Source organism: Lissotriton vulgaris, chromosome 6 (genome assembly GCF_964263255.1).
Source record: "Lissotriton vulgaris chromosome 6, aLisVul1.2, whole genome shotgun sequence".
Classification (NCBI taxonomy): Eukaryota; Metazoa; Chordata; class Amphibia; order Caudata; family Salamandridae; genus Lissotriton; species Lissotriton vulgaris.
In genome coordinates, this window is record NC_141694.1 from 173802478 (window position 1) to 173812942 (window position 10465).

General features: G+C 37.6%; 1 protein-coding gene across 1 annotated transcript in view; it reads left to right on the forward strand.

The window, feature by feature from the left end:
• The window catches only part of LOC147706972 (cysteine-rich venom protein-like), a 229107-nt gene extending 219304 nt beyond the window's left edge, over window positions 1-9803 (forward strand). Inside the window, exons 7-8 of the mRNA XM_086925608.1 lie at window positions 7391-7479; window positions 9679-9803. Coding sequence (XP_086781734.1) covers window positions 7391-7479; window positions 9679-9803 — 214 coding nt within the window. The remainder of the gene's footprint in view (window positions 1-7390; window positions 7480-9678) is intronic.
• Window positions 9804-10465: the final 662 nt, after the last annotated feature.

Here is a 10465-nt window from a genome sequence, read left to right on the forward strand (position 1 = left end):
ATTCTCTACATCAGCATCCATCCCTGGCCACCAATAACATAACCTCAACCTCTTCTTTGTACCAGTCATGCCAAGGTGACCTTGATGTGCCACATTTTAAAATTGTGATTTGAGTTTGCCTGGAGGAATTAATAAAGTTCCCCTCATCACAAAATCATTCTCAACTGTAAGTTCCTCTTTAACCAAATTCCTTTCATCAGGGCACCCATTTATAATATGTGATTTAATAAAATTTTGAACATTGTCATGTTTAACATAATTCAACCACTCTGCACAATTTATGGTACTTTCAGAAACGAATAAACCATCAATTAAACCCACAACACATTCGGTGTCATCACTGTAAAAAGTGAAAGCATCTTCTAAAAGTAAAGGACACCTTGACAAAAAATCGGCATGTGTGTTTTTTCCCCCAGGAATGTGTTTGAAAGTGAAATTAAATTCGAAAATTCTTGAAAGTAACCTTGTTAACCTTGGACTTACTTTATCATGATCCTTCTTTGATAATAAGAAGACTAAAGGTTTATGATCTGTTACTAAAATAAATCTCCTTCCTCACAGAAAAGTTTCAAAATGTTTAGTGGCCTAAAGACAAGCTGACGCCTCCCTTTCAATGGTGCTGTATCTTCGTTCAGTTTGTGACAAAGCTCTAAAATGCAAAACCAACCATGTGTTCAATACCATCTGTAATTTGTGTAAACACCGCACCCAGTCCAATACCACTGGCGTCAACTGTGACAACTGATTGAATGTCATCTCTAAAAGTACGTAGAGCAGGTGCATTCACAATATGTTTTTTCAAATTGTTAAAAGCTTTAATTTCAGACTCTTCCCAGATGAACTTTTCCCCTTTTCTCAACAATTTTCTTAAAGGTTCTGTTTGAAAAGCAAAATTATCAATAAACCTTGAATAGTTCTCACAAATCCCAAGAAAATACCGCAATTGATCTCTATTTGTAGGAAATGGACTGTCGGTGATGGCTTTAACAAGATCCTGTTTAGGAGAAACGCCAACCTCAGAAATATGATGACCCAGATAATCTATACTATTCACCATAAACTTGCATTTCTCCTTCCTAACCGTAAAGCCATTTGACTCAATTATTCCAAGAACCTCAGATAATTTCTTGATATGTTTATCTGAGTTTTTAGAATATATCAAGATATCATCTTGATATGCAAGAACATTGCTACAATCATCAAACAAGTTAAACATACATTTTGGAAAAACTGAAGCAGTTGATGCTAGTCCGAAAGGCATCCTTAAAAATCTATAAGCACCCAATGGAGTATTAAAAGAGGTTAGAGAACGAGAGTCCTCAGTTAGTTCCACCTGATGATAAGCGGATTTTAGGTGAAGACATGAAAATATTTTTGCATCTCCCAACTGAGCTAACATGTCTTGAATTTTAGGCAAGGGAAAACAATCAATGAGAATATTTGTATTTAATGATCTTAGATCCACACATAGCCTAATGTCTTTAGAGTCCTTTTTCTTTGCGACTACAATCGGAGAAACCCATTCAGACGAGTTAACAGGTTCAATGACTTTATCTAAACAAAGTTTCTCCAAATGCTGTTTAAGTTAGTCCCTCATAGAAAGCAGTACACTTCTAACTTTATGGATCACTGGAACAGCATCTTTTTTCAATATTATCTTGTGTTCAAAATTATTCACCAGTTCTAACTTGTCTTTAAACAAGGAATCATGTTTGCTAAGTAATATTTGTAGAGCAGAATTAGAAACAGGAATATCCACTAATGAAATAGGACATGAGGTACCAGGTCTTAAAACCATTCCAAACTTCCCTTGATCTTTCCAACCTAATAAATTGTACCCATTCTTAGCTACATAAATTTTAGTGGAGATAATTCTGTTTTCAAATTTAATAGAATCTTGAAAAAATCCAAGCATGTCAATGTTATGTCCACCAAACGAAATAGTGTGAATGTCAGGAGGAAAACGTTTAACAGAATTCCATTTTTCATGTAACAAATCATCAGTAATAAAGGTAACTGGAAAACCAGAATCAACAGTTACTTGAACATCTACATCACCAATGGTAACCTGACAGAAAGGACCCCCATCATGTAAATCTGAGTCAATGGACAGTACAATTTTCTTTGAGGTTTTAACTGAACAAACATTGTAAGCAGGCAAATCCTCTACATTTCCAATGGAATGAACCTTGATAGGAGTTCTATTCCACATTCGAGTAAAATTACCATATTTTTGGCATTTAACACAAAGTTTACCAAGAGCAGGACAATTCTTTGCATTAGCAAGATGAGAAGAAGAACCGAACCTAAAACAATGGCCCTGCTTTTTAGAATCTTTGATATAATCTTTGTTTGTGTTAAAACTTAATTTGGATTTAGTGCTTAATGCGTTGATTGTTTCACAAACATTGTCTATCTTTTTCTTATTCAACTCCTTTTGGGATACAACTGATCTTTCAATCCCTCTAGCTAACTCAAGTGTTTCTTTTAGAGAGGGATCTCTACAACAAAGAAGTCTCTCCTGAACTTTCTTGTTATAGCAATTACCAATCAGTTGATCTCTAAGATACAAGTCTATATTACCATCAAACTCACATGTTGCAACCCTTATGTCTGTCAAAAAGTATCAGTACTTTCAAATTCGTACTGACGTCAAGTGTAAAATTTGTGTCTTTCCACCACAACACTTGTTTCCTCAATAAAGTAATGGGCAAGTCTAGAAAACGCCTCTTTATACACGTCCTAATCAGTTTCACTAGTTTGTGTGGCTAAAGGCAAATGATCAAAAATACGTTGACCTTCAGCACCTAGATTGTTATATAGAAGTGCTAATTTTCTATCAGGTTAAAATTTAGAACCATCTAGTGCGACAATATAACTAGCAAAACGTTTAAACATTGTTTCCACTTTGTTTTAGGGATACCTGGTTCAGGCAAAACATGTGAAGGAGTAATAATATTTTGTGCCATATTATAAAATAAACACAAATAAATTAAATAAACTACAATGAATAACACTTCACTTAAATTAATAATAGAATTAAAAACTCAAAGAAATAACATCACATTCAATGTCAGTATAAACTCGCAAAAGGACTGTGCCCAATTTCAAAAATATACAAATATGATATATACTTGCTTAAGAAACAAGGTTAAAGAAAAATTAAACTCGATCAGACTTCAAATCTCTTTTGCGCGAATAAATAGATGTGCGCATCATCGAAACAAAGGTTAAAGTTATCAAATTGAATCGAGAATTAAAACGAGCAACCAAACACAGTAACTCGTCTTCAACTTTTGTGCCTGGTTTCAAAAATGGAGGCAAGTTGCGTCAAATAACGTGAAATGCTTGATGTGATGCTTGACATATAGAGAACGCTTGACGTGAATCATACGCTTTACGTGTGCAGAACGCTTGACGTGTCCTTAAACCGAATAGGAGATACAAAATGGCCTTAGAACAAGAGATGCTTAGGATTCTAAGCTGCGCATGAAAGAAAAGGTGAGCGCTTCCGGCGAATGTCAGTTGGAAAAGGTCGAAAAGGATAATGAAATAATACGACCAGAAAATGGGGTTCAACTAATTCTGTTCAGCTTCAGCCCTTCTAAAATCTTTCTGATTCCGCTTCATCAAAAATAATCCACAACTGTAGAGTAAATTACACGTGAAGTAAATCTCCCAGAGATTCAGAACATCCGGACAGTGAAGAAAATCCCGATTGTCGCCAAATGTTGCATAGGTTCTTCCAATAATTCAAAGAATGCAGATAGAAGTGAACGTCTTCTTTTATCGAAGAATCATCATAGCAATCCTCCTACACTCCATCCTAAGTGAGAGACACAGCGCAACTGCAAAACTTCCAATAACACCCAACGAAATCCCCCAAACATTCCAATACCAAAGAGTCCCAGAAATAACAGAACATCAACATTCTAAAGAACCATAGTATATAACACTGTGGCATAGAAATGTGAAAGAGTGGACAATAGTGCAGCATATACATGTAGTCAGAAGAGACAAAAAAGTGACAGAATACCTAAAAACATGGGGTGCTTTTGGATAGCTTTGTGGAGGTTGAGGATCTGGAGGCAGGATGATCTATAGGGCAGTGAACCTTGACAAGCATGTGAACCCTGCACCTTGGCTGGTAGGGGCTGTCCTCTCACCTTCTGATCACTGGCATTATTACACGATGATACAATGGGATGGATGGTCAACTCATGCAGAGGGACCGAGCTAGGACGATGACTAGTATTCCAATCATTTGTCTTCAAGTGCTTGTGTAATGGGATGGGGTGGGTGGGAGTTTTCTGAGGGGGAATTAATCCTTATGTAATGTTAAACTTTGATTGTAAAATGTACGTAGACACTTGTGGATATTGGATGTTTTACTGTTGTTAGATATTAATAAAAATACATGATAATGGTTAAAATAAGTTTGTCTGTAGGAATGCAGTTGGCAAAAATGTAACCTTGTAAGTAGTAGCAAACCTTCAAAATAGCTGTTTGTACTGCATTTGTAGAGTTGACACTCCATACAAAGAAGTGAAATGCCAGTTTACTGTGCAAACACTAAAAACTTCCATAATTGTCTTGGTTTTAGGTGAGGAGGATTCTTCACCTTAAAAAAGAGAACCATGACTAAATGAAGCTTTCAGTTATTGGACCTTAACTGTAACTATAAACTGACGAAAAGCTTTTCTCTATGTAGACTATTAGATTTTAGGGAAGCTGTAAACATTGGTTGACAAAGTTGTACAAAATTGCTCATTAACCATCCCAAACAGTTAGACTTCTACAAGGGTCAAGTTTGAAGAATATTCTGTATCATCTACATAAAATATATGAAAATGTAGGCATAGAATCAACTTTTTAATCTTGAATGCTTTTGTTCAACTGATCAACTTGAGCTATAGAAACTAAATAAAGGAGTGTGCATATTGGAGTCTTGATTCAACCATCAACATGTTAGTGAATTTAATTTCAAGATGAAGTTACCACTGCGTGTGAGCTAGGGAACTCATCTTATATAAATTATGTAGTATTGCCCTCAACAAGTATGTTTCTAAAAGAAACAGTGCACTTCATAAGGGGCACCCGGATACAGAACAATTTTTCAATATTCAATCATATTTCGCACAATGAGGGGAATAGATTAGAGGAAAGCAAACTGAAATGTAAAAAAATACATATATGTGAGAAAGTGGTTAATTGTGACTGGTGTCCACCACAAGTAATCAAATCACTATTTTGGGAGGTCCAGTCAAAGGCTTCAGTAATGTAAACCTTAGCGCAACCAGTAGTAGCTGTGGCACAGATTATACAGGCTCAAATTAGAGAAAATTTGGAAAGCATTTAGAAGTAACAAAACTGTTAAAAAGTCTAATGCACATAACAATAAAATAAACTCACTTCAATATGCAACAGTAGAGAAAAATGTCATGAGCTAAAAAGCATAAAAATGACAAACATCAAATAAGGAGGACCAGAATTATTAATTTTCTAATATTTAAGTGAAAATATCAGCAAAAAATGCGAAGCTCCAATGGTAGTCAGTGGCTGCGGTAGACCGGGACCTTGGCGAGATTTCAGGTTGACAGCAATGGATCACAAGTTAGATACGATGTGGTCTGGAAGAAGGGATGCTCAAAAAATCCCTATCTGAAAATTGAATTTGTTGTTTTTCTGAGAAAAAACTCTTCTCCATGCTGGCCAAACCTGATCTTCCAACTGATGGAATGGAACTACAAGTAGGATATCCTTTTTATGTCCCTGGAATCACCAGGGGATCATTCTTATGATCCGTTGAGATCTCTCTGTCCTTTGATTTCAAAGAGATGGAGGTCCAACCATCTCAGGTCCTTCGCATACATCACAGATGTCAAATGCATAAGGTTAAGACTGCCTCATATCCTTAGCAAGTCCAGCAGTTTGCAGAGGAAGACAGTGCAATGCTCCAGCTTTGTAGTGCTCACGACCCTCTGGGTAGGGGATAGCCTAAGACACTCCTAGTTCATCTTTGACCAATTTAGTAAAGGTTGCCAATTACTGGCCTACCTAATTTTGCAGCAGTTCCTATTTGTCTTACTGCAAACAGTTTTAAATGCTGTGCCAGGGCATTTTCAAGAAGATGAAAGAGTTGCATCCATGCCAAACTTGGGCCCTGAGGTCCAAGGGATGTATGTCATATGGAAATCACAAGTGACACCCATATCTCACACTAAAATCCAGTTTGTAAGAAGTACTATACCTACTACAAACCCATTGACAGCAGTCTGATAGGATTGAGACAGGGGAAACACAATACTTTTCCTACCATGTTCACTCTCTCTTTCAAGTGTGCCAAAGTGTTAGAGGTTGCTCAATAGATCTGTCTGGCAGGATTTGGCACTATGGTGTAAACAGATTACCCAACGACCCCACAGCTCCAACCCTGCATATTATATTAAGCTCAGAGGAGCCATCTCTGCCCATCAGGTCAGCCTATTTTACTGACCTGGGATGAAGTTCACACTTCTTCCTTGGCTGTCCACTTGCTGGGAGTTGGTAGCGTCTAATGCTAATTAGCCTCCTGACAGCTGAGGCAAGTAAAGGTATTTATTATAAATCCAAATACAGCACTGAATTGAATTTAAATAACTGTTACAAATAGAGGGGTAATGGTTTTTCTAGCTGGTCCCAGTCGACAGATATAGAATTATGATTTTAATTATAATCCATATTCTGATAGGCCAGTTCGGTTAGCCATAATGAAAATACTTTTTAGGGCCTTGTCACTCTGGGGACATGGTAACAATCATTTTCTACATCTCCCACTATTTAACACCATGTACCCATTGCGGTCTACAAAAAATACAGAGGATTGACCTACTAATATTAAAAGGGAGATGTTTACCTGTCAAACAGGTAATTTAGGTTGCTCTGTAGATTTAAACTGAAGCAGTCAGGCAGCAGTGATAGGCCTGAAGCCATATTTTCTTTAACACTGAATGCCACGGTAAGTGCTACAATCCACAGATGATATTTTACTTTCATGCCACAGGTGTATTTCATCACCATATACCGTGGCCCTAAATGACATTTAAATAAAGCAATGTGGGATTTACAAATTTCAACATGCTTTAGGGATCAGAGTACAAACTCTAGGCACTGGACAGCAGCGCCCCAGTCAAACAACCAGCAATACAATTCAGTAACAAAATTGGAGGGCAAATCTACAAAAAGTGAACCTTTCTCACAATATGCAATAAAAGTTTTGCAAAAGAGTATTTGGGATAATATGATGTTTTACTAATTACTCATAACTGCTCAAAATTGTTGAAGCGTGCTTTTTTCTCTATTTCCAATGAAATTTGCTACACTTCTCACTTTTTCTTTTATACCTTTTTAGAGGCAATGAATACACAAGGATGGGTTTGCCATATGAAGCAGGCACTCCGTGTGCAAGATGTCTGACAAATTGTGATGCAGGGCTGTGCAGTAAGTTTCTCAGTTATAAAAAAATATTCAATCTCACTTGTGGAGCTTATGTTTCTCAAATTTCAAGGAGTTTCCAAATGATAGAAACTTTTGAGATAATAGCACTATCAGTTTACAACCTCGCCTAAGATAGATGTAATCTTTTGTTATGTTGACTTTTTAATCTACTGCAGAAAACCTCTCAGCAAAGAGATTTTTACTTTTCATTATATCTGATGTTTTATCCCTCAAATCACTGAAAGTTTGTCTCATTTACTGTCTTAGTATGTTCCCTTCCTCCTACCCTAGGCAATATAATTGTTTAACTCTTTGCATATAATGAAATGATCTTTTACAGGTACAGTTCTAAACATGCAGGTACACATGGTGGGTGCTTACAGCAGGATAGAAATTGAGAGAGACCCCATAATATGCAGTATTGCTACCCATAACTTCATGTGATCACTTCAAAGATTTTGACCTAATGCGAAATGTCTACATTTTATGTATCCTTAGAACCAAGCTTTACCCTAAACCTATAGGCTGGTCTCAGTACTCAAATGTGGGCAATCAAGAATAATTCTAATTATTGAGGATAAAATCAGGTTTATTCACAATGGTCAGGTGGGATCCTGACAGCACTATATTGTTTTTAAATTGTTATTCTTTCTTCATAACAGCATATACAAAGGCATCAATAATGGCAGTCCTTTCAAATTTATGCACACGCGAAGTAAAATAACATTCCTACATCCAACAATCCTCCCCCGCATCCCTTCTCCACATTTGGAAAGATTTGTGGGGAAATCTATTTGAAGCACAGCGTATCAAATTTAGGGGCCGATTATGATGGCGGACGGACCTGAGTCCGTCCGCCACCATAGAGTAGGAGGGAACCTCCGCATGGGCTGCGGAGTTCCCTCCTGTGCAATTAGGATGTGACCTCCACCCTGGCGGTCACATCCTCTATTTTTACCATTGCGGCGGGTGCAGCTTCAAGCTGCACACGCAGCAATGTTAAAAATGCACGCATTGCATTTGTATGTAGAAAGTGGCAGGCACCGCGCGGTGCCTGCCGCTTTCTGCATACAAATGCAGGGGGGTACCATAGGAACCCCCCATGTGCACCCCCCACCCCCTTTCAACTAAGGGGCCCGCAACGGGCCCCCGCAGTGAAGTTACACATGATTTTCCACGGCGGAAATGCCGCCGCGGAAAAGCATGTTTCACAGCTCATCCTAATCTGGCTGACGGTGTCTGAGAGACACCGTCACCATATTCGAGCTTTTTCGCCGTGGTTGTAAGCCAACCGCGGCGGAAAAGTTGCGGACAGAAACCAGGACCCACCAGCCATCCTAATGTGGCGGTGGGTCTTTGGTGGGTCCGCAGAGGATTTTCCGCATCCTCCGGGTCGGCGGTGGCTTCCGCCGGCCCGGAGGATGCGGAAAATCCTCCATCATAATAGGCCCCATAGTATTGGGCCACTTTCACTCTCAAAATTGAGTTAACCCTCTCTTTATTAACTCTACTTTTACCATGACTATCTACAGTGCTCCACTGACAAAGTGACTGTGGGAAATAAAGAAGAATGGGGTAAATGCAGTGTGATACAAGGGATAAAGTACCCCATGCCATACATTATAAGGATCCTGCAATTCACCGAGAAGTTCCATTTGGTACTTTAAACAGCTACTGTAATTATGTTCAGTGACCTGACCTGCCTTTCATCTCAGCTTCTGCAGCAGACATTGTGATGTCAGACTCAACCGTAATAGCCTTTATAATTGGCACATTGGTGCATCACAATTCGCCATTACAAAACAAAATGGTGACTGCTGTTATATAGGAATTACAGAATTCCATAGGATAACATTGCAGCCTCTGAAAATTGCTGACTGTTTAAATAAAAATGTATTTCTCTTGAAAAACGGGCTTAGCTGATCGCATTGATTTTGGTGCCAAAACATCTATAAAGTTCCATGCAATTTTTATAAATTGGTGGGAATCATTATGGGAGAATGCCAGTTTGAATTCCTCTGAGTTGTCACCTATGAATTATTTAATCCAATAGAAGTAGTAATGCTGCAAGCCACCTGCCTATATTGTACCATTAGCGTCCACTTTTAGAGGTGTAAACAATGAGAGATTTGAAGAAGTGTGTGTGTTTTTCTTCTAAAGTATTCACTTTAATCAGAGTTTTACTCTTTTTTTTTATTTCAGCCAATCCTTGTCCGTACCATGACAAATATATAAACTGTCAAGCCTTAAAAGAGGACTGCCGTTCTGACTCCCTAGTAAGGAGTGGTTGCCAAGCTACGTGTATGTGCAATACTGAAATAAAGTAGACATAACAAGATTTTTCTGCTGGACACCAGTGTTTAATTCATGAACATCCTGCAATTTTTCTAGTAGTAAAGGACAGTGGCAACCACTTATTATTATAACAAATTGTATGTTTGCCAATGAAGCCCCCATAATGGTAATTCCAATTTATGTCAAGAACGTCATTATTCGCCCATTTTCCAGATTCACTTATTTTCCAGATTCCAGCTTAGAAATGTCATCACGTGTCTTCAAAATAGTCATAAAAAACATATCAAGGAAATACAGATGTTGACATACTTGTAAACTTTTAAATTAAATGGGTACTGATGTGCACTTATAACAAAATTAATTAATTTAGAAAATTATCGTTTTATGGAGTTTTTAAGGTTAGGAGATTTTAATACATAATAACTGTGTAGCCATCAGTTTATATGTACTCATATTTACAGGAGATTGATTTGTTTAATATTGGGTAAACGTAAGACCAATATACATACAAAAACAATTATTGCATCATATCGTTGTTTTCAGAACTGATAATCTATGAGATAACATTATCTCAGACATGAAATAAATCACATATCTCTGCCAATCATTTTTTTGAACAATTTCATGAATGTATACATGGACAAAAGAAGGCAAGGTGCTCAGTGTTCAAGTGCCCATACAGTGATATTTTGTG